At 41.4% G+C, this 23,657-nt stretch overlaps 11 protein-coding genes across 11 annotated transcripts; 6 read left to right on the top strand and 5 right to left on the bottom strand.

The window, feature by feature from the left end:
• Positions 1-78: 78 nt before the first annotated feature.
• On the top strand, positions 79-3,384 carry SRS2 (DNA helicase SRS2; the record flags this gene model as incomplete). Its single annotated transcript, XM_018130847.1, has 1 exon — positions 79-3,384. One exon carries the CDS (start codon positions 79-81, stop codon positions 3,382-3,384), a length of 3,306 nt encoding a protein of 1,101 aa, XP_017986336.1.
• A 65-nt stretch (positions 3,385-3,449) lies between these two features.
• GWT1 (glucosaminyl-phosphotidylinositol O-acyltransferase) lies at positions 3,450-4,904 on the bottom strand (the record flags this gene model as incomplete). Its single annotated transcript, XM_018130846.1, has 1 exon — positions 3,450-4,904. The coding sequence occupies one exon, from the start codon at positions 4,902-4,904 to the stop codon at positions 3,450-3,452; it is 1,455 nt and encodes a 484-aa protein (XP_017986335.1).
• Positions 4,905-5,035: 131 nt separating this feature from the next.
• DPB11 (protein kinase activating protein DPB11) lies at positions 5,036-7,210 on the bottom strand (the record flags this gene model as incomplete). The annotated part of the gene is made up of 1 exon (XM_018130845.1): positions 5,036-7,210. The coding sequence occupies one exon, from the start codon at positions 7,208-7,210 to the stop codon at positions 5,036-5,038; it is 2,175 nt and encodes a 724-aa protein (XP_017986334.1).
• A 559-nt stretch (positions 7,211-7,769) lies between these two features.
• SIP4 (Sip4p) lies at positions 7,770-10,265 on the top strand (the record flags this gene model as incomplete). The annotated part of the gene is made up of 1 exon (XM_018130844.1): positions 7,770-10,265. One exon carries the CDS (start codon positions 7,770-7,772, stop codon positions 10,263-10,265), a length of 2,496 nt encoding a protein of 831 aa, XP_017986333.1.
• A 390-nt stretch (positions 10,266-10,655) lies between these two features.
• On the top strand, positions 10,656-11,696 carry NTR2 (Ntr2p; the record flags this gene model as incomplete). The annotated part of the gene is made up of 1 exon (XM_018130843.1): positions 10,656-11,696. One exon carries the CDS (start codon positions 10,656-10,658, stop codon positions 11,694-11,696), a length of 1,041 nt encoding a protein of 346 aa, XP_017986332.1.
• Positions 11,697-12,005: 309 nt separating this feature from the next.
• On the top strand, positions 12,006-12,965 carry ARG3 (ornithine carbamoyltransferase; the record flags this gene model as incomplete). The annotated part of the gene is made up of 1 exon (XM_018130842.1): positions 12,006-12,965. One exon carries the CDS (start codon positions 12,006-12,008, stop codon positions 12,963-12,965), a length of 960 nt encoding a protein of 319 aa, XP_017986331.1.
• A 90-nt stretch (positions 12,966-13,055) lies between these two features.
• Positions 13,056-15,530, bottom strand: TRL1 (tRNA ligase; the record flags this gene model as incomplete). Its single annotated transcript, XM_018130841.1, has 1 exon — positions 13,056-15,530. The coding sequence occupies one exon, from the start codon at positions 15,528-15,530 to the stop codon at positions 13,056-13,058; it is 2,475 nt and encodes an 824-aa protein (XP_017986330.1).
• A 220-nt stretch (positions 15,531-15,750) lies between these two features.
• Positions 15,751-17,595, top strand: EXO70 (GTP-Rho binding exocyst subunit EXO70; the record flags this gene model as incomplete). The annotated part of the gene is made up of 1 exon (XM_018130840.1): positions 15,751-17,595. One exon carries the CDS (start codon positions 15,751-15,753, stop codon positions 17,593-17,595), a length of 1,845 nt encoding a protein of 614 aa, XP_017986329.1.
• Positions 17,596-17,833: 238 nt separating this feature from the next.
• Positions 17,834-20,155, bottom strand: ALY2 (Aly2p; the record flags this gene model as incomplete). Its single annotated transcript, XM_018130839.1, has 1 exon — positions 17,834-20,155. The coding sequence occupies one exon, from the start codon at positions 20,153-20,155 to the stop codon at positions 17,834-17,836; it is 2,322 nt and encodes a 773-aa protein (XP_017986328.1).
• A 212-nt stretch (positions 20,156-20,367) lies between these two features.
• VPS51 (Vps51p) lies at positions 20,368-20,787 on the bottom strand (the record flags this gene model as incomplete). The annotated part of the gene is made up of 1 exon (XM_018130838.1): positions 20,368-20,787. The coding sequence occupies one exon, from the start codon at positions 20,785-20,787 to the stop codon at positions 20,368-20,370; it is 420 nt and encodes a 139-aa protein (XP_017986327.1).
• Positions 20,788-20,945: 158 nt separating this feature from the next.
• Positions 20,946-23,123, top strand: TAX4 (Tax4p; the record flags this gene model as incomplete). The annotated part of the gene is made up of 1 exon (XM_018130837.1): positions 20,946-23,123. The coding sequence occupies one exon, from the start codon at positions 20,946-20,948 to the stop codon at positions 23,121-23,123; it is 2,178 nt and encodes a 725-aa protein (XP_017986326.1).
• Between the last annotated feature and the right edge of the window lie 534 nt (positions 23,124-23,657).

Genomic DNA, 23,657 nt, shown 5'->3' with positions numbered 1-23,657 from the left:
GAAGATCTTAACCGATCTTGTTGACCAATTGTTTCACTTCATATCATATTATATGAGGACCACAGTTAAGCTATCAGTATGGAATCAGAGATCCTCAATGGTTTGAATAAACGACAGTATGAAGCAGTTACATTTGATCCAACAAAGGCCCTACAGATAGTAGCAGGCCCTGGAACCGGTAAAACTAAAGTGCTAACTACGAGGTATGCATATTTAGTAACTGTCAAGAAAATCAATCCGCTTTCTATTGTGATGACAACTTTTACACGGAAGGCTGCAGATGAGATCAAAGAACGGGTAGAACCCATACTGCGGAAAGTTGGGTATGATACAAAAAAGTTGCTTATTGGAACTTTTCATTCTATTTGTACGAACCTTTTACATCAATATGGTCATCTAATAGGATTACCGAATAACTGGAGGATATTTTCTACATCTGAAACGGATCCAATAATAAAAAAGCTAGTTATCGATTGTCCAGACCAAATTCGCAGTTATGCCCTCTCATATCGTCCCAATAAGGTTAGTTTGTGCCTACCGAATCGTAAAGGAGACTGGGTGCTTTCTGAGAAGCAAATTAGTAAAAATATTTCACGGTTAAAAGCGGAAGCATTGAGCCCCGAAGCATATAAAGAACTTGATTCGCATGATGAGGCCCTTTATCACTTTTACAGCTCTTATCAGGCGGAAATGTTAAAGCAAGCTGGGCTTGACTATGATGACCTATTATTTTATGCGTTCAAGCTGCTGTCGAAAAAGAGATGCTGGGATCATATCAAACATGTTTTGGTCGATGAGTTTCAGGATACGAATAACATCCAGCTGGAACTTATGTACTTATTATCGAGAGGTAAACATCAATCTTGCGAGGGTGTTACAGCTGTTGGTGATCCTGACCAGAGTATTTATGCATTTCGGTCTGCTCTGGCTCGAAATTTTGACGAAATGATACAGAAATGTCCCATAGAATACGGCCAGGTAGTGTTGGAAGATAACTATAGATCGACGCAAAATATATTAGATACCTCTGAGCACGTTATAAAACAGCAGGGAGATGGGAGATCAAAGCGCCTGCCGCTGCGAGCACAGTTTACTTCTAACGTGAAACCTGTGTATATGAAATTCCCCGACAAGTTTCTGGAAGGTCCTACGATTTGCAAGGAGATACTATATCTAAAAGCCATACCAGAGCTATTTTCATACAGTGACATTGCGATCTTGATTAGACAGCGACGTCAAATAGAGCCTCTCGAAAGAGCTTTGATAAGCCATAGAATACCATATAAAATTATCAAGTCAATGTCGTTTTGGGAAAGGAAAGAAACTAAAGCAATTCTGGACCTAATAAAGGTAGTGTGCTCCGATCTAGATAGGTATGCCCTTCTGAGATCACTAAAGGTGACTCGCGCTGGGTTTGGTGATGTCACCATTGCACGTATTGAAAGTGCATTCGATGAAAACCAAGACAAAAGGCCGCTACAGGTTCTAGAAGATCTTGGCAATGGCATTGGCGGTAAAAAATTACCTGCAAAGATTAGGACTGAGATCATGAAATACATCTCGATAATAGAGGATGCTAGAAGTCTATGTAATGAAGATGCTAGGATGTCAACAAGGGAACAATTATTTGATCAGTTATACAATGATTCAGGATTGAAAACCGAATTCTTGTTCCATGACGATAAGAGTGATAGAACAACTAAAGGTCTCGAGGATAATGAACCAAACAAGGAAAATAAAAGGCATAAAAACGTGTTGATAGTGAAAAGTCATTTTTTAGAGTTTGCTCCCGATGAGGTAGACCCCAAATACAAGATAGAGGTGGATTCCAAAACAAACAAGCTCCTGGTTGTTGACGATCCAGTTTTAAAAACTGAGGACAGTGACAACAAGACCAGTGTAAGGACTAGGAGGGCAAAAGCTCCGATTCCTGTGAGATGCTCAGAGAAATGTCATGATGATCCGAAAGTTGATCTTATGAGGTTACTTCGAGAATTCGTCAATTTTATCAACTTATATACCACTACTGAAAGCTTTTCCTCTGTTAAGTTGTCAGGGGATCAAAAAAATTCTAATGCTACGAAGGATACGAACGGTGCTGTTACGATAACAACAATACATGGATCCAAGGGTCTTGAATGGCCAATTGTCTTCGTTCCAGGATGCGTAGAAGGGATCATACCGTGTGTTTATGCTAATTCAAAGGATGACGATTCCGATGAGGACAATACAGATACAGGAGAGGAACTTGATGAGCAAAATAGCGATAGTCCAAAGAAAAACAAAAACTCTAGAGCAAGCGAAAGCATTGATGAAGAACGCCGTATGTTTTTCGTAGCTTTAACCAGAGCGAAATATCTACTATACATTACTGCAACTGAAAATAATGAAAGATTTCCAGTGGTACCAAGCCAATTCCTTACACAGGAAGTAATCAAGACTTTATCCGACTCTCAACAATTATTTGATAGTGTTGATGCCCTTGATTCGCTATACAAGATATTGCGTAAGAAACGCCCAGAATCTTCAAGATTCAGCATCGATAAGCTATTGGAGGATTATAGAAGCTTTGTACGGGGAAATCGAGAGTTTATTATATGGAAAAATGAGAAAGTGCTGCATGCAACAGCTGTAGATTTTACTGAAAACTCATCTTCGTTTATTCCTGGGGGGATAGTTACTGCTTCGGCGCAGTTAAATCTGGAAGCTAATCGTACTCAGGAAACAAGAATATTGCGTAGAAGACTAGTGACATCCTCCGCACCATTGAATAATAAAACCACAACTCTCAACCCAATCAAACGACAATTTGCACCACCAATTGGAGCATCACAAAAGCAACCAAGGGGACCAACACGACAATATGCACCTACCCCTAATAACAAAAAGACAAATGAGGCTCCGAAGATTAAAGCGGAGTTATCTCAAAAGCCAACTCAGTTACTAACTGTGAATAGTACCGTGGAAAACTCTTGCGATTTTCCGGACTCTGAAATACTTCGTACTAGAAGCAGGATCAAGGCAACAAAGTTATCACCATCGAAAAACTATCAGAAGATAGTAACCGACGAAATAAAGTTGGAGGATATTTCGGATACAGAAGATGAAATTGAGGTTATTAAGAATGAAAACGAAATCACAGCAGGAGAGTTACTTCATAATCCCGATGAGTTAGAGGTGGACAATAGACCTATTTTAACTAGTGCAAAAGTCTTAGCTGATGCCACTATAAATGAAGTAAATAGGAAAGTAAAATCTGGAGGGAAAAAAGCTCGCAGAAAAGTTAAAACCGAGGTACCAGACGGTAGTGATATCTTATCAAGGCTTAAAAAGGCTAGAAAGGCTTCACCTACTATTAATGATGAGGTAATTGTACTTGACTAATGGGTATAACTTTTATTACTCTTCCAAGCTGCAACAATGGATTCTGGCAGTTATGAGATATTATGTTACAGTTTAATATAGATTTTTTTTTTGTACATTTCAATGGATACTGCAGCTATAACAATTGCGTAACTCACTAACACGATCATTCCCTCTACGGGTGTAGTATCAATGGTTGTTAAGTTCATGTTAATTAATCCTGTAAGAACATTCGCGAGCAAGAATATTGCTAGTCCATTGGCATTAATTGCTTCCAATGTTAATGGAATTGTAGAATATGAGGAGGTGTTACCAAAAATTGAATCTACTAGAGAATATAACGCCAACATTCCTAAGTTGTATGTTACCACCCAAAGCACATATGGCGCGTTAGCAAATCTTCTCGAAACATTGAAATAGTAGTATTTAAAGACCAGCTTGGTTACAAAAACAAAAATTGTTTCTAGTGTTACGAGCCCTTTCAATGGAGATGCGGAAGTTAAGTTGACCCAAGTGGAATTTCCAGTGGATTTAGGGTTATACGGAACAACAGAAGGTTTGTACAAGTTATTAACAGTTGGTTGGTTTCCGAGGACCAGAAACCCGGTGTTCTGTCCCCACAAATAGATAGAACAATACCCGAAGAGTGAGAACATTCCTTCCCTATTAGCGTTTATAAGTGAATCTCTTGGACTTGAAATTAAATACTCCAGGAACCCATCTCTAGACAATAATAACTCTGGAATTATTGAAATCGCAATTGCAATAAGTGCACGAGGAATATATGCAGCAACTTCATCCACACATGCTACTACAAGTGGTATACATGCCAGTGTAAAAAAAAAGTTCCAATGGACTCCATACTCGGTGACATGTTCCTGATATTCAAGGCCTTTCACGCTCCATAAACGTATGAAACCGAGCACTAGCAACGTGGCACTAGATCTTAGTGCTTTAACAATTTTAACCGTTAATGGATATTTATTTCCTTCAATTTTTTGTCTTAACAATGCCCTTGAAGATACAATGCCATTGCTAAACACAAAGGAACCAACGCCGAGATCCATTAATGAAGTTCCCCACGTTTCAACTTTAGCAAACCGACGCGGAAACAATGGAAAATCAACAGCTAATATACATAAACATGTCACCACTAGCATACTACTGCGGTAAGCTGTAATGAATGGCTTTTTGGATATTTTAAAGACAGAGTTTTTGTCTTTCTTCTTGGAAGAAGACGTGGTCCTAGTGGGCGGCCTCGCCTTATCCGTAATTAAATAATATGCAGCGCAAGGAACCAGAATTAGAATGTTAAGGCCAAGTGGATCATTGGAATATAAAGTAGTTGAGAGCAATATACCGCACCAGTTAAGTAGAAAATCAACTATTAGGGGAACGTTGCCGTCAGAAGACTTTCTATTTATTAAATTCCAACAGAAATAAGCTACCAGAGCAACAAATGTGATCAAGTTGATTTCACCAATGGAGCTGCCTGTTAGCCCTGATACAAACTGTTCTTTCCTATCTTTCACTGAGATCATCTCTGTTCTTAGTCTGGAAGGAGTTCGTTAAGCATTTATTTAAAAGACTAAGTCCACTTTTTTTCAGTTCAGTTAATGTTTGATTTTAAATAGAACTAAAACTATACAATTCTCTTAGACTGACTAAAGTTCTATATCTGTTCTTTGTATGATTGTCTTGTGAGTCTCCTTGGCGGTGGGGGTAGGAGTTGTTTACGATTGTTAATTTCGCCGTACGTTACCTGTGTGTGCATGACACTGTCAGAGTAACGATCCCCTGTTTGTTCAGTAGAAGTAACATCAGGTTCATGACTGCGTTCACTTTCTAAGTCCGTTGCTACTTGCTTTGCATCTTCTGTCATTAGATTACCCCAGCTGCTAGTCCGCTGAACTGGTGGTGTCGTATGCAACTTTCTTCGTTTTGTAATAGGTGCAATTACTTCTTCTTTAGCAGGAGAAACTTGTGGAGAAAGTTCGGATGGCGGTGAAAGCCGTGGTTGCTTATTCACAAGCGGTTCAAAGTTACGTGGAGCCGGAATTGAATTGCTTAATAGCTTAACTGCTTCAAGATCAGGGGATGTGTGTGTTTTGTTAATATGCATCATTGCTTCCAGCGATTCCGACTTAAGATTAATATGAGTGCTTACAGGTAGAGTTTTTGTGCTAGAGACTTCAATCTCCATGCTGTAGATTTGCTTTGACCCACGGGGACATATGATACACCAGTTTATGTCGTTCAGATATATTTTGGCGGAGGACAGTCCGTCAGATTTAGCCTGTAACGCACGCCGGAATAATTCCAGCAGGAACCCGGGCGTCACGAGCGGTATGGAATGCTTGTTTATAAACTCAATCTTACGTTTCATTGAGTTCCGGAAAATTTGGTTTTGCTCTTTTTGTCTTATAAACATAGGCGCGTACTGGTTCTTGCGCAACGTATGATCTTCAGGAATGGAGTTCAACTGTGAAAGATTTACTATTAGAATGTCTGTGGACTGATTAAGGGATCTTGCGCTTTTGAGACCCATGTTTTCTAGATGGCCCAATATTTTATTCATATGCAATAGTTCTACGCCCTGGAACCCCGTTATGTGCACGGATAAGGTATCATGGTTGCGAAGCAGCTGTTTTGATGGCTTCAAGAAGAATTTAGAAAAAAATGGTCTGCACCACGGGTCGGGATCCATTAGGTCCTTATAGTGTAGGCAGCGCTCAATATAAAATTCTGTGACCCAGTCAATGTCAGCCGGGAGCTCTTCTACGGGAAAATCACTTGGACAAAGGTAAAAAACATTATGCTTTGCTGATACATTATCTTGGTATGCTACCAACTCTCCCTTGTGTAAATTTATAACATCTTCCAGAATGCGGTGTCTTTTTGTTGAGAAACCAAATAAACAGAAACAATGGCCTTCAAAAAGATTAAGCACTTGGGAGGACCCAAGCGCGTCCTCCTCCTCATCAGAATTTTGGTAATAGACTTGCACCTTTTCTTGATTAGCGGCATTCTCGGCTTTCGATACGGTAGACGCCCAAAGCTTGGAGCCGTTTTGTCGGGCTCGACTGTTCAGTCGCACAACGCGTTCACCGTCCTCTTTTTCCTCTTTGGACTTCTCTTCCAATGAGAGAGGTTGACTGCCACGCTCTAATTGATCCCAGCAGTTGCATGCATCAGCACCGATTTCGTCCCAAGCCCGGTCGGCACATGTATCTAAGGCATAAAATTCAAATTCCATCATCGCACCGCGTTTCACGCAGTCCATGATCCACTTGGGATGCAAAATTGGCACGCCCTGTTCCCTCGCAACAGTGGCACGTGCTCCTTCTCCGCAATCTGTAACAAACACGCTCTTCGCTTTGCATTCTGTATCTTTGATAAAATGGTTCGTGAGACATCTATATGCTTGACCCATCTCACACAGCTGCTGAAGCTCATTCACACTCACTTTATCTCCTTTCACACGCCCAATAAACACGTAAAAGCCCATAAATGGCCCCAGCTGGAAGCGTTCGCGCAGCATCTTTAATATTCGGTCACGCTGATATTCGTTGCGCCCCAAACCTTCGGCAACATCCTCACCTGCCAACCAAGTATCGTAAACCTTGTTAATAGCCTCTGCATTAATAAAAACAATATCAGCACGGTTCGCTACAACATACTGGTACTTCACTGTGCGCCGGCTGCCAACAACGAGAACTTGCACTTGACTTGTAAGATCCCTAGAAAAACAGCCACCCAACTTCACAACCTTCTTGCTAATCACCTGGTAGACGTCATCAGCAACTCCCGTAGGACAGAACGTTAAACCCTGGAAAGGCTTGCTCATCACGCGGTCAGTGCTGTTGGCGGTTATTATTTACTGGGTGGCGATACTTAACGCGCTTCACTTATAGCCCTGAGCACGTGAAATTCACGTGTATCCAGTCACGTGAAACACCCGCGTTTGCTTTGCTTGTTGGTCACGTGGTTACGTCTACGTCGTGGACATACAGCACGTTTCACTGTCTACCTACTTACATACCTGATACCTCACACTTCGAATCACACTAATGCACTTGCAGATACGCTGTGTCACGCTTCTAGATAGTCATACGCCTATTTAATCACAATACCCACACAATGCGAACCTAGCCACAATGCTGATAAACCCCTTTTGGGTTCCCCTCTTACTCGATCCGCTGTTCCAAGTCCCATTTTCCCTGAATCACGTGGATTCTCGCTTCAAAGGAAAGCTATATCTCCGACCGATGACTTCCGTATATCTCCTCCGTTGCTCCGACTAAGCATTTTAATGGGCAGCCGTTAAGAATCTAAGAGCTCTATTATGATATTTATAATGGTTGAGGAGACCTGATAATTAACCAAGGAATTGGTTAAGAAATATCATGAGTCTCCTGGCGTTCAATATGGTAAAGAAGAGAAAGTATGGAAGCCTAGATGCTAAAGAAGACTATACGATAGAACTTCCAAATGTTAAGCGTTCTTCCCAAGCATGTGATCGATGCCGACTAAAGAAGATTAAATGTGACGGTTTGAAGCCTAGTTGTAGCTCATGCCAAAAGATTGGGTACCAATGCAAGACTAGTGACAAGCTGACAAGGCGAGGGTTCCCCCGCGGCTATACAGAGATGTTAGAGAGAGAGGTCATAAGGTTACAGCGGATGTACGAAAGGGCGGTCACGTGCTCTGGAAACAATTCTAGCCCTGAAATGCGGGGAAGTACCGGGGAGGGGAGGGAGCAATTACCGAAGCAGCAGGGCCAGCAGCCGCTGCCATTCATCAATGATTCTTTTCACTACTACCCGAACTACAGCAGTGGTAATACGTATCTTGGGAATGCCAATTGGCACGCACTAACGGGTTCTGCACTTGATCCGACGCAGACGCCATCCGATGATGTATCGCTGACGGAGTACATTACGCGCGTGTTTCAGATTGAGGGTTCTGGGATCCCACGGGAGATAATTCGCCTATACCGAAATGGAGTTAGTGAGGCGCGGTCTGCGGTTAAGAAGATGGTATCCGCGTTCTTAAAAGAGCACTCGCTGGTGCCTGTGATGTATGGAAATGACTGGCGGGCTCGGCTACGTGCAGTGATGGGCAGCAAAGATGATAACCAGGCGAAGCCTGCCGCAGATCCACCTGCACTTTTGGCACTGCTATATATTATTCAATGGAATTGCAGCGTATTTAGTCCGGAAACCCTTTTTAACGTGACTAAGATAGTGTCTGTACTGGCGTGTGACGCACTGTCTGCAGTGCAGGTAGTGCTGTTGGCCTCACAATACTTTATGTCTCTGCCACGTGATCTAACGACAGGGCAGATGTCTGCGGTACCATGGGCCACTCAACTATTGAACTTGGCGTTTGCTCATATTATTACCCAGGGATTGTTCATTAATTGCAACAAACTGGTGCCAATTGGGTCTTCTGAGAAGTTTGCAGAGGCTTCTCGCTGTAACCAGGAGACATATGAAACCCGTGTGGTGACTTTTTGGGTATTTCAGTTTCTTGCTGCACTATGGTCCTTTTTACAGGGTATCCCGAAGACAGATTTCTTGGCAGACGAGTTCAAGCCTCCAATGGTTTCAAGTTTAAACATAGTCGCTCTAAGACCCTTTCAAATACTATTAGAGCATTTTCTCCAGTTGGATGGATGTAATTTGAGGGAAGTCTTGCAGACCCAAATTCCGCGGTACACTTATGTTGTAGAGTCTTTCAGACACGCCTTGAACCATTGGAAACTTTACCATAGTTTGCAGGATCACGACTTAAACGACATTGTTGTCGACAACAACGAGCGGGTAGAGATTCAGCTGACTTTGGCGTATTTGTTACCTCGCTGGCTAACGGTTCGAAAGAGGCCGCATTCACACCAGCTATCGTGGGAGATTCTATCGCTATACTACTTACTGCTGGCACACGAACACAGTGTAGCGAAAGTAGATTCTCCATACGCCCCGACACCGATTTTAAGAGTTGTCCATTCTATGCCGTGGGATAGTTGGGGATTGATCAGGGCCTGCTTTTTAGATCTGGCTCAAGCACCTGGTTATTTGGATAAATTTGCTTATGATAGATACCGTGATTTGGTCACCAACTGGATGCATCTCTGGTACGAGGATGATTCCGTTTATCGTGAAGCAATGGAAAGGTATGGTGTCGGGAATGTGGAAAGGTTTGGAAAACCAATGCGCCTATCCCAGGTAGTACAAAGTATGAGGAGCAAAGGGAGCGGAAATGTGGCAACTCCCGGGAGGCCATTGTTGAAACCGCTACAGTCATCTGAAGCTCTAAGTGACCCTTTCAATATGTTTTCAAACTTACCGGTAGTTGAAGACCCGCTGCCACCCCAATGGATACTGATGTCCACTGGATTTAATATGCTATCAAACGAAGTTTCAGCTTCTGGTGCTATCACTTCTAATGTGAATTATGGTAGTAATAGTTCTACCTTAATTTCCGCAAGCACAACTGTCGCAGGATGTGATGCGTTCGCTATGCTAGCTGAGGATGAAGATGGCTACGTAGAGGACGATGAAAGCGGAGAGGAGGAACTGACTTTGTCCTTTGGTGCTAACAAGAGCGTAGGTGGGGTCGCAGGCGTCTCTTCACCAAGATCTATGCAACATAATCCGAGACCAACTTTATTCAATCAACGAGTTTCTTCAAGCGAATTGGCCACCAGAGATAGTACAATGCTTATGGATAGTCCAATAAACCACAAGGAAACAATTCAGAAGGTGAATGGCAACAACGACACTAATGCCAGGAAGATGTTGCATTCAGCAGGGGTAAAGGATTCTAAACTAGATGTAGTACATTATGATCTAATACCGGAATCCATTGCAACCAAGATGGGCGAAAAGGTATTGATATAGAGCTTTTAAAGGCTGATTTCCAAATGCAACAATCTTGGCATACAAGAGTTATAGCAGTCGCAGTGCAAAGATCGAAGACAGACATTACTTCCACGTAAAAGAGAAGGTTCTATGGAAAGGAGTGACTATTATTGGCCAATACAGGGGTATTCAAATAGCGGGCGAACACTTTTGGAAGTCCTGGACCCCTTTGAGGATATTAGCTAACGTATTTATAGTGTTATAAATAAATACGTATTATGCCATGTTCTCCACGTGATCATTTTGATTTATTAGTAAAGCGTTAGATAGCTTTAGCTTGATTTTAATGCTAAACATCGCATATGAAGCAGCTTAACTTGAATAAGTAGGGCCCATCGTGTGACTACACGGGCTCTAGAATTCAAAGCGATGCGTCGAAGAAATAAGATTAAGCCCAGGTTGCCCAATCTCTCAATTTCGGACTCAGAACAGACTACAGAAGGAAGCTCATCTCATCGTACACAGAATACACGAAATGTGAATGTTAAATTAGTTCATACCAACGACTTTGATGATGATATTGACGATAATACATATGATGCCGATGGGACTCCCTTTGGAGGGCAGCATAATGGTTTAGAGAAGATTGAGCAGAAACTTAGAAACCGGAAGAAGCAGATGTTAAATGTAATATCGCATGATGAAGACGAAAGTAACGCAGATGATAAACACCAGTTCTATTCAAAGCTTTTCAAGAGCTCCAATAAGAGTTCCAATAAAAAGGATAAAGTCAGTATTGTCAATCTAGAAGATCTTTCTCAAGAAGAAGAAGGAGAAGAAGATAGTCAAGACGATGAGGGGCGCATGTACCCTAGTGAAAAGCAAATCCAAGCCATCAAGCAAAAGAAGGCCATAGATAGACAGAAATACAATACTGAATCCACTGGTTTCTACAACAGTACGGGTAAGAGTATCGAGTATAACGAAAGGGCGTATGCGAAACTCCTTGACCAGGATGATAAGGAAATCTTAAATGATGTACTCAATAGGGGTAATAAAGGCCCCCCTTCTGAAAGAGACTTTTCAGATGGTTCTAATGACTATATTGACAATGAAAAGCTACCACTAAGCAAGCTAGAGCGTGAATCTGAAGCTCACCGTCGTAAGATTGAAATTGAGAGCGCACTGAACGATGATAGCGTTGTCGGAGATGATTGGGAGTCGAACCAGCTAAAGAAACTGGCTAACAAAGATATATCTGTTGCGAGGAAACGTCTGCCAGAATTAGCTGTATTGGATGAACGGGATGATCTTTGTCTGACAGAATTAGCAATCCGTCTATTACGTATTAGCCAAGAAGATCCGAAAGTTGCAGTGGTAGAAAAGCAACTGGGATTAATACGGGAAGAAATAGGAGCATTAACTATGCGTCAGAGTGAGCTGATAACATTACTGGATAGACAAGTATAAACTACTTAGCTCGCACGTTTTATCGTCCGTAGTTATGACTCAACAAGCTAAAATGAGTCACATAAATATACTGAACAAGTGGGGACAAATATAAACATACAGTCTTACTACCATAAGTTAAAAAGGCCAAGGAACTTACCAAGTAATACTTTAGTCCTATATAATTAAAACACATTACCGGTTGGAATTACTGATTTTGCCTTGTCTAGCTACCCGTGAGTTACATCAAAATTCATCTTCCAAGAGCATCGCGAGAACATTCCCCATATCAATTAGTGAAAAACTCCAATATTTATCCTAAACAGCGTTATGAGACATCTGGTATCCATTAAGGACTTGACTGATGACGAGTTTAAACATCTTGTCGATAAAGCTGAACATTTGAAGACTATATTCAAATCTAAAGATAACAGCGCATTCGAAGAGCAACATAAAAAGCTAATTGGAAGAACTGTTGCTCTGCTGTTTTCTAAAAGATCTACTAGAACCAGAATCTCTACTGAAGGTGCATCGGCGTTTTTCGGTGCTACTCCAATGTTCCTCGGTAAAGATGATATCCAACTAGGTGTTAACGAGTCGTTTAAAGATACGGTTAAGGTTGTGTCTTCGATGGTTTCATGCATCTTTGCAAGAGTAAATAAGCATTCAGATATCCAACAGCTTGTTCAGCATTCCAGTGTCCCAATAGTGAATTCGCTGTGTGACAAGTTCCATCCACTGCAAGCCATATGTGATATGTTGACTATAAAGGAACATTTTGATTACACTAATAAGAAGTTAAAAATGGCCTGGGTTGGAGACAGTAACAATGTCATAAATGATATGGCAATTGCAGCTTTAAAGCTAGGAATGGATGTTGCTATTGCAACACCATCTGGTATTGAGATGGACAAGGATATCAAAGAAGCGGCGTATGAGATATGTGCACGGTACAATAACCATCTTCTCTTCACTCATGACCCTGTTGAGGCAGTTAAGGGTGCTAATATTGTTGTCACCGACACATTTGTTTCTATGGGTGAAGAATATATGCATAAATCTAAGGTCAAGCAATTTCAAGGCTACCAGGTAAACGCCCAACTGTGTGAACATGCTGCACCTGACTATAAATTCATGCATTGTCTGCCAAGACATCAAGAGGAGGTTTCAGATGAAGTATTTTACGGGGACCATTCAATTGTTTTTGAACAAGCTGAAAACCGGTTATATGCTGCAATAGCGGTAATTGAAACTTTAGTAATTAACGGTGGAGAGTTCACATGGAATTAGATGTTTACCAGTACCTGTTTTATCACCTGAAGGAACCTGAAACTATAATAATCAGAGGCAAGAGCATATTATGCATCAGTACGCTTCTATTTAGAAATTAATACTTACGCTTGCATTCAAATATATATCCTGTTCAAACTTGATTTGAAACAATCCTTCAGCAGCCAAATCTTTATTCTTTAGTAATGCATCGTGCACTTTTTGACATAGAACGTTTGAATATACGGCATGCACCCCATCCTTCCTTATGCCAATTGTAATGTGTGCAATTGTATTATTGCATGAGAGACCCGTTACCTTATTGCCATTTTCATCAGTGATACATTCGTGATCAAGCTGTACAGTTACTGTTACGATATTCTCGTCCCATATTAAACTTTCAAGCTTAAACTTGACAGTATCTTTAGTGGGTATCAAGGTCGGCACACCTTCGTTGTTATTTTTGGACTTCAATAGATAGTCACTGTACCTTTTCACATACTCACTCCATTGGTCTCTATCAGCTTTGGTTCCTTTCTTTACTGTCCCTAAGTGGATCAACGTTATATGGAAATCAGGTTGTATATTATTCTCCGCCATTAAAGCTGTTAGGGTGTTAACACTCTTGGTTGTGTTGCTGTTTAAAACGGATTCAACTAGGCCTCTGAAGTATTTATTGTCATCTAAATCAGCAGAGAAGTACAATGGTTTGTACCTTTCTGATCTGTTATTCTTTTTACCGCCTACTATTTTAGTTATAGTAGGTTTATACTGTAATGCAACTTGGAAAGCTTGTTCGATGGCTTCATCAGCAGGCAACTCTTGGACTAAAGTAGGATATTTTTGGTTCAATTTCTCCAAGATCAATTTAGTGTTTATCAGCGAAGACTGAGCATTCTCGACTTCCAATTCAATAACGAAGTCAAAAAGGTTGTCCGGGGATCTACTGGTGTCCAAAGGCTGGAACCTTTTGATGAATCCATTAATAATGGACAACGCTTTTTTCTCGCCATCTGTCTGCACTTTAATGCTCTGATGATTATCTCCACGAGCAAGAACCCTAGTTGATGTAATCTGTCTTTGTGTTTCATCTGGAGTCCCCGGAATAAATGAAAGACATATGAATTTTACATTACAATCGTAAGGCAAGTACTCTTCCTTGTATTGGTTAAACCACTCGAATAATTGTTGGCGCTCTCTGAGCTGATGGTTGTTTCTATCCACAATAACTGCTTTGACGCCTTCTTTAGAGAGCTGTTCTAAGGAGTCTTTCATGAGCTTAGCCTTGTCTTTACCCGTAATATCATCATTTTGAACATGCCTCCAAGAGTCGCCAAATATGTTCCTCAAGGTCAGCGAAACAGTAGTTTTTCCGCAACCTACAGTTGCAATAGGAAAAAATATAAACTTTGTAAATTCATCTACCTTTTCTCTATCCAATGCATTCTTCCTATCGAGCTCTTTAAGCGCTTCGTTGTTCAGTATTTCAAATCCCGACATTCCGTAACTCTCCAAGAACATGTTTCTCAATTTTATAATACCATGGCCCTTAAGGAACTGCTCACATAGAGCTCGATCCGCTTCTAGAATAGGAATAACAAAGTCAAGATACTTGTTGGTGATGTATTTGTGTTTCGAAAAGTTGAACACCCGAGATCTTGTGTTAATATAATCTTTCGTCACCTCTCTCCACTGTCTATACAACAAGTAGGGCTCTTCAAACTTATATTTGAAGAAATAGTCACGGCCAGCTTTTGTTTTACACCTGATAACAAATCCTTCCACCTCCATGTTGTTATAGTGGCCTTTTGTTGCACAATCCTCCAAGAACAACCTCAGCTGATGGATGTCATTGATCATTAAGCAGTCCACTACCTTGAAGCCATACTCCTTGGCAAACTCAGCTACAGCGGCCATAGGCATCGTAGCAAACTCAGGAGTGTTAAAGTTCAAACCATGTAAGTACAATCCCGCATTGTTCCTAGAGTATTCCAAAATGTGTTCCTCAAAAGAATCATCGCAGTACTCAGCGACAGCAGTACAATTCAGTTCATACAAGCGTTTAGCCAACCTCTTTATATCCACTCCCTGCTCATTTAACTGTCTACGCAAGTATTCCTCTCCCGCTTCTGCATGATTTCTGTCAGTGTCATCCCGTGGTCCAGTCGAGTGCTTCGAACACACAATAATTTCTCCATCACTCCTCCCAGATATAAATACAATACAGCCGTTTTCCTTAACTGTCACCTCATAAGGCCCCGTTGTATTCTTTTCGAGCTCCGCCCATGAGTTCTTAAATATCTCATCAACATTAAAGAACTTGTCATAACCTCTACCAATGATTTCAGGATTATCTTGATCGTCAGTAATAAACAAACCACGAGCTTCACAAGGTAAATCGATATTATTCTTTCCATAATCCCACTCATTGAACTTCCAACTGTTTATTTTTAGCGAAGAATGGAATGACTTGCACTGGATTTTATATGACTTGCCTCGCTTTGGTAACAATGAAGCGCTTTCTAGCGCTTTAACTAGATCTTTAACATCTTGAAACCCCGATTTCTTAATTACAGAAGCGTCCATGACCAAATACCAATTATCTCTGTTGATACAGCAGTTGTTATTTGTTGACCTTCACTAACAACCGTCGCTTAAAATGCCAAGCCGATGATATCTGATGTCCGGGTAACAACCGTTGATGGTTTTACAATTTAAAGGTATCCTTACTATTACTCCTTTAAATGATACTTTTACAGTAATAAAAAGGGCTCTTGAGAAGCTTTAATTGCATCTAGTCGCCAAGATGCCAGCCATTGATGTGGATGAAGCTGATATATTAGTTTTGAGCTCGAATTTGAAGCAACTGGGTCAACTAACAGGATGTATCAATGACAGTCTATCAAAGATAATGTATACAACATCAAAAGCTAGCAAGTCACTCAGACCAAGCATATCAGCAAATAATAAGTTAAATATTCTGAAGCGAAATATTGAGGGAAGTCTTGATTCTGTGTCTTCTATAAAAGATTTGGCAAGTGATGCTTCGAAACATGAAGTTATACTAGAACAAGATATTTCGCAAGTTGGACTAAAGAAGTTTATCCGAACTATTCATAAGGTGGATGATATCATGGATGATTTGCGGGAGAAAAGTAAAAGTACTGCGGACTTTCATGGAGTCGTTACGCATATGGAGGATCTGTTGGCTGTGGGGGAGAAAAATCTCCAGATCTACCTGTCAAATCTTTTAAACAAAATCCAGCCTTTTGACCCGCAGGTGTACATCAGCAAGCAGACCAGTTTTCCATACTATTCTGATGATGATTTGATTGAGATGACCGAGATCTTTGACTACTTTGAGTCCTCAGAGCGTAATCCAACTATAGATATACTTGTTAAGCAGCGTAGTCAGCTGATACAAAACAGTTTGGCGTTTTTGGAGCCCTTTACTAAGCATATCACAGCAGAAAGAAATGCTCCCTATCAGAAAGGTAGTAGTGGTATGATCAGCTACACTGAAGCTGTTACGGGCTTTATAAGTAACGAAGGAGCTCTAATAGATGATATTTTTGGGAAATTACCCGAAAAGCGAGTCATGGTGTTCAATCGAATTGTCTCTCCTATCGTTCACAACTACGCCAGAGCTGCAAAACATAATATCGAGCTGATTGAGGAGGATATAAATAACTATGGGCTGTTTAGTTTTGAGCTAAGCGAATTGATAAAGAAGATGCTGTATCTGCTGAAACCAAAGTCACTTGAAAGCGCTAATGAATTGCAGCTGTGTGAACTGGAACTGAAATCTATCACGCAATCTTTATTTAGGGATATGATCCAGTATATTGGGCAGAAGGCAGGGACCATTACCCAATTACCTACTGACAATGGTGTCACGGAAGCTACTGTCGATGTTATGTCTAAACTGCGAAAATTTAGTGAGTACAAGAGTGGATGTTTGGCCATAATAGCAACTATGGCTCGTGAATCGTGGCTCCCAAATGAATCTCCTAATATGTGGACCATATCTTCAAGTCCTAAGACAGCACAGCAATTGTTATCCAGTTTCTTCAGCGATGCAATTGATTATTTGACAATTTCTCTTGACAGAAAGGCCCAAAAGCTTCTAAATCCATCCATGGAACCTGAAGTTGGTATTGTAACTAAAAAAGTGCCCCAACTTCAGCGGATTGGGTTTTTTGTGTTAACTAATATTACATTGGTGGAACAAATTGTGCAACGTAGTGAACTAAATTCAGTTCTGGATAGTCAGGGTATCGCACGGTTAGCAAAGTTGAAAACAAGGTACGTTAATTACTTTGCCGCCGATTGGAGAGATCTAGCTTCTAATTTATTGGACCAAGTGTTCATAGACTCTACAGGTAAAATTTCATCTAAGGATAAGGATCAGGTCAAGGAGAAGTTCCGTAAGTTCAATGAAGGATTCGAGCAGCTGGTATCTAATTATAAGACATTTAGAATAACGGACCCGTCTATGAAGAAACTGTTAAAACAGGAGATCTTTGCCTTGGTGGCACCGATGTATGAACGGTTCCACAACCGTTACAAGGACTCATTCAAGAACCCAAGAAAACATGTCAAGTACACTCCTAATGAGTTAATGAACATTTTGAATTCCTTAGGGCGCTAGGCTACTCTTTCTTCCATTTAAATAAGTCTCTAAACTTGGTAAGAACAAACATTTGGAAGGCCGACCCCCCATATGGTTGTTTTATCCTGTTTCCAAAAGCACATTAGTATTGAATATTAACGTATTCGATTCATCATGATTAAAATTGGCTATATATAGAACTTTTATTGTTCATTCGATCAAATATTCAGAATAAAGTAACTAGTTATTAATTAAACGGCACAGTGAAACTATCACTTTAGCTGATGGTGTCTTGATCATTGGCTAATTCATTATCCTCTGGTATCCGCCTAGTGCCGTTCGTCTCACAACTAACCATATCTTCGTTGGTAGACCGTACTGGGTTTAAGGTATTAAAAGATTCATTTTTGTAAGTGGCAGTCATGCGCGCATCTAGAGACGTGCTCCGTCGGTTGCCAAGTGCTGAGCTTCCTGGTCTGAAGGGCGATGAAGAACGCATCCTAAAGTCAGTATTTGGTGAGTTACTTCTGGAGGCCACTGCAGCAGCAGTTCTTGACGTCCCTCTAGGCCTCGAAGAAACACCTCTTGATGCTCTGTTAAAATTACTTGAGACCACCACTATCCCATCTTCTTCTAGTACTTCATCATAAGATGGAGGAGCAGGTGGGACAGCATCCAAGCTATCATTCCTGTCTATATCGTCTTCTCCAAAAGGAGGGGGGCTATCATCTTCTTCTTCAGCGTCACTATTATGCAGCGTGGGAGAAGATATTGGGGATAACGGGATAGCTTGCGGAGAAACAAGTTCAGGGTGCAATCTATCCGGTTGATAGATATTGGCTCTTAGTTCGGGTGTGTTCAGCACACCAGTGGTGTTGATATCGTCAGCCAAAGCTGCTCTATGATACATCATATGCTGCCTGGACTTGTTGTGTTGTAAAGGGTTTAGCGTCTTAGGAGAGAGGTTAAATTTATCTGCAGTTAGATCCTCCTCGGACATCATTGGTAACTGAACAACCTCTCTTGGGAAATAAACGTTAGAACTATGGTATAAAGCTGAAGAATTCGCCATATCACATGAGTCTGATGACCTCGTAACCTGTGAGTCATAGCTAGGTAAGAGAGTGTTTGCATGCGAACAAAGCTTGTGTAACACATGGATTGGAGCATCTATGTTAATTTCAAAATGTTTGCGTGAATCATCAACTATCCGCGAAAGGCGCAGGCCAACCTTTAGCCAATGGTTTACCTTGATATTTGTATATGTTACATCTGGATGCAAGCGCTCCTTGTAATTTAATCTTTCAGGAATGAAAACCTGATAGTCGAAGTCTTTATTTACCACCTCACCATTTTCGTTTTCTAGCAAATTTCCCAGGTTTCTCGCTTTAGATATCGCTTCAGGAGCAACACCTTCCAACGGTGGTGCTCTATGCTCCGCTAGCAAGTATATCCTAGATGGTTCCACTCTGTGAACTTTGCCACCCCTGCAGAAGTATTCAATGGTTTCAGTAAGATATATTCGGATTCTATGCAGAGTGATTTTATCAAGGGGCATCAAACGCAAAGTAATTGGTAGAAAAGCGTCCAGCACAATATCTTTGGACGCTATTACAATATCATAGTGAAGATGGTTTTCCCAGTTACGCGATATAGCTATTGGTTCTGTATCCTCAACTGAGCTGGACGAAAGCGTGCGCACCAGTGTAATGGGCACCTTGGCATGTAAATTATGCTTAAACGCACCACACCTCTCAATAGTCACTTCCAAAGTATAGGATACAGACCCATATGCTGCATGTATTGTTTCTGGGGTAGAAGCAATTATAGGATGTTCAAAAGAGTAGACATAGTCTCCTGGTTGGAATACAAAGTTTTCACTGTTACCGTGCGAGTTACGTGAAAGCAAAGATGTCTCGCTTCCGTTAGACATCGTTGCAGATATAAAGTCTGAAAAAATACTCGTAGCAGATCCTACACGCACATCAAGGGAGCTGTTCTTCTTTGAAAGTTTCCCAAAAGAAAGCGACCGGGCCATCAGCGAAGAAGAACGCCTTTCCATCGGGGGGCGCTTGCACAATTCGTCAACGGTCTGCATACGTTGACTGGACCGCGACCGACCACCCATCAGAATATGCCCAGACGACGGTGTTTCAGGCAGTGGCCGGTAAACTGACGCATTAGATCGCGATAACAACAGATCACTTTCCGTCTCACCGCTGTTCGTCGCATTATCTTCTGCCTGGAAAAAAGGCCAAGTATGCACCAAAAACTCCTCCTCCTCAAAAAACTCATGGTGCTTTGGGGGTATCCCCTCCGGCCAAGATGTCTTTCCGACACCCCGGAAAGTTAGGTTGATTGCCTTAAGTTTGGTTGGTTTCAGAACCCTAACAATAAGAGAACCCCGGAGCAAACTCGGTGGCGCTTCATTCCACTGATCACTATTATAGCCTTGTAGGAATATTACAGATTCAGCAAGCTGTATATAAACCTGTAGTGATCCTGTATGAGCTAATGGCTGCTCGTCTCTTGGAATGTCCAACTTCTTCTCTACGGGGAACATAGAGGAGTTTGCACGCACTACATCGCATTCTTCCATTCTGGTATAATATATATAATCTTCCTAACGTCCTGCGACTTCAATAACTCATAATTTGGGAGCTAACTTGACTAACGTTAATTATTGTCTATCCCCCTGAGTGGCTATTAATGGCTTTTCTTATTTAAAGCCCCTGTGAAAAATTTCACTGTGTAAGAATGCTTGTTTAACCGCTCAGGCTAAAACTACGAAAAGCGTGGTAGCCAACGAATTCAGTCGGTCCGCACTTGCGATATTCTATCCATATTCGCTTTAAGCGTTTCTAGCTTTTCTTGTATGGGACATTCTCCCATTTCCCCCAAAATAGTGTTAACCTTTACCAGATCATAGTAATTTTCATAAATAGTATTCTTGATAGAGTTATTAGCGGCAGTTTCTCTCGCTAATAATGCATTATGAGCATGCAGTAGCTCTTTCAATGAGTTTTTGGTCACATTCGCAGCCAGCTCCTCAGTGTAGTTGTCCTGTTCCTCGTGTTCTTCTTGTTGTTTATCGCCCGGTGGCGTAACAGCAGTACCAGATGAGACCGGCTCATGGGTTGAAGATTGGAGTTGATAATATTGCTTGAGCAGCTCACGCTTGTCGCGATCTAGCCTTCTAATGCCCTTTTTGTGTGTTATTTGTTCTGCCATTGACGTTGTTTTATGTATCAGTGTGTATTGTATAAGCTTAAAGTTTTGTCTTGTTGTCTTTCAAACACTTATGGAGACAAGCCAGTTGAAAGATCGCTTATTGTTGGAACTGAAAGCCTTATTGGTGGTTCGAAGGTGGTGGAAGAAGGTTTAATCGCATGAAGCAGTCAAGGTATGATAACGGCTCCCCTGGGGAGCAGCCTGCTCCAAATAGCGCATCGTTAATAGCTGCGAAGGCTATGTTCAAAAAGTACTCAGACGGTAATACTGATAATTGCGGTACAGGGGTGGTCGCTGGTAGTGGTGTCTTGCATAGGAGAGATAAAATAGGGCGTTCTATTACTTCGCCAGTCGGTGGGAAGAGTATTAAGGGTGGTACTAGTGGGTCAACACCACAGATGCAACATGTAGAAAAAACGGCACAGTCGCCCAGATCGATGAGGCAAGGTAGTGGATGTGTTAGTGATGATGGACTGAGCGCTTTGGCAGCGGTAGCAGCTGCCTCGAAAGCGGTTCAGAGTCCGATGCGGTCAGCCGCAAAGTCATCTCTGCAGATAGAAAACGAGCCACTGCAGTCACCGTTCTTGTTGTCGCATCCGCAGCGGCTTGTAAGCGGATTAGGGTCTGTTGCACAATCGAATGATTCCTCTATGTCACTGTTGACCTCTGGGACGGAGTCTCAGGGTAGTTTTGATAAAATCATCAATACCATAAGGCAGAACGAAGCATTTCCGCACATAACCATGGATAGTCCATCACAGAGGTCTATGCCTCCTGGATATCTTTTCAGTCCATCTGCAGCAGCTCAGCGGCTAGCTAGTGTTAATTCTGATACTAATGTTCTTATGGGCCCGGATAGTCGGATTACCATCCCTCCTATACGTATAAGCACACCTCCTGTCTCCACAGAGATGAGGACGTCATTGAGAGTACCTTCTATCTATAGACAGCGTCCCAGCAATGACTTACAGAGTATAGTGTCTTCCATGGCCGATACAGCTTTATCGGATAATGGCGAGGCGCTGCCAAAGCATTCGTCACTAACACCTCATTACAATCACACTGCATCCAGTATCATGTCGTCGCCTACCAGACATTTGAGACGAATTCCCCCTCCAAAGCTGAACATGAGCGATTCTGATATGGCTAGTGTGCGAATACTGAGATCGACTTCGTCTTCACTATCATCGACAGCTAACAATGAAGCTGGTCACAGTTCAGATGACAGCGACTCAGAATATACAGAAGACGAAGATAGTAGCTCTGATGAGGAATATTCTGGGTACGAAGATGTCGATGAATACTTACAGTTACGAAATGAAACTAATCAAGGATTGGAGAGCCCCAATCTGGAAGAATCAGAAAATGAATCACTAGAAGGCGTGAATCCAAGGTATGCGCATGGTGCAAACCCAAAGGAGGTGACTATTGCCAACGTTTCTTACTCTACATTGAATAAAATTCCAATGAATTTGAAATACAGCGGCACGTTACCCAACCTTATACCTAATTATCAGCGGAAGCAATCGAAATGGCTTAAGTTCTTTCGTCGAACTAAGGCAGCAGCAGATCCGTCATCATCTCTACCAGTGTCCCAAATATATGCGGAAAACGACACTGCTTTAATAAAAAGTAAACTGGATGTTCGATTCCAGACAACAATGAGGGGAATTCTAAACGACAGCGCAATCAGCGAAACTTCTTATTTGCAGGAATACGATAGTGACGACTCTGATAGTTACGTTGTAGATAAAAGCAAAGCTTTAAAGAAGCACAGTAAGAAATCGGGAAAAAGACGTGAGCGTATCCGTAACAATCTTAGATATAGAGGGGCTTTTGATGAGGACAAGCCTTGGAAGTCCCATTTGGACTTGGGCTACGTCACGGAACGCGAACGAAAGCGGTATGAAGGCATGTGGGTTACCAATAAAGACACATATTTGGAGTTATTGCCTTGGTGGAAAGATAGAAATAGCAGGGGTGTAGTGATCCCTGAAGATGGTCTTATGATAAATATTGTGGTTTCTGATATATGGAGCAAGAGCAATTTACCGAAAGATACTTTGGCCCAGATCTATCAAATGGTGGATACGAGACACGATGGCACATTAGATAGGAATTCTTTTGTAGTGGGCATGTGGCTAGTTGATCAATCACTCTACGGAAGGAAATTACCACGACAGATAGACTCTCGAGTTTGGGACAGTGTCAGTAAATATGTGATAAACGTTTCCAATGCAAACGAGAATCCTAAGCATCACCATAGAACAAGAAAAAAGTTATTAAAGAAAGAATTAAAAATGATAAAAAAGGAGTCCAAATCTTATCACTCTTAGCTGCGTCCCAATTATCCATTTTGCTTTTTTTATGAGCATCTGAGTATTAGGTTGCTGGTCCGCTGTTACTTTACCTGATGAATGGAATTTGAACTATAATGTCATTTGCTGGATTAGGGGCGCATAATGAGAGGTGAGTAACTATCCAACCAACTGTTACATATGATACCGGTCATAAACATTACAAGGTTGTTTCTAACAATTGCCGTTGATGATTGCTAAATAAGGGCAGCGATACGCCTAAATTCATTACCAAGGATCTCAGCTACCACATCTGGTTTTTATACAGCAGCTGAACCTTTTACGAATCAAATCTTCTCCGTAACGTAAGTGTATGCAGTATATAATAGTCACCGTTATGAAAGGCGACTGAGGCGAACTAATGAATGACAGTACGACATAAAAAGCGTTATTGACCCAAGGAAGTGAATACTTACTTCTACAATAACGATTCTGATCTATAGAGGACATTTAAGGGTATTTGAAACATTCTTAGTTTACGTGTAACTGCTCCTGTTTAATTGCGTTATAATT

The sequence above is a fragment of the Eremothecium sinecaudum genome, chromosome II (assembly GCF_001548555.1).
Source record: "Eremothecium sinecaudum strain ATCC 58844 chromosome II, complete sequence".
NCBI lineage: Eukaryota > Fungi > Ascomycota > Saccharomycetes > Saccharomycetales > Saccharomycetaceae > Eremothecium > Eremothecium sinecaudum.
The sequence above is the reverse complement of the archived record's forward strand: the minus strand, read 5'-3'. Positions and strand labels throughout refer to the sequence as shown.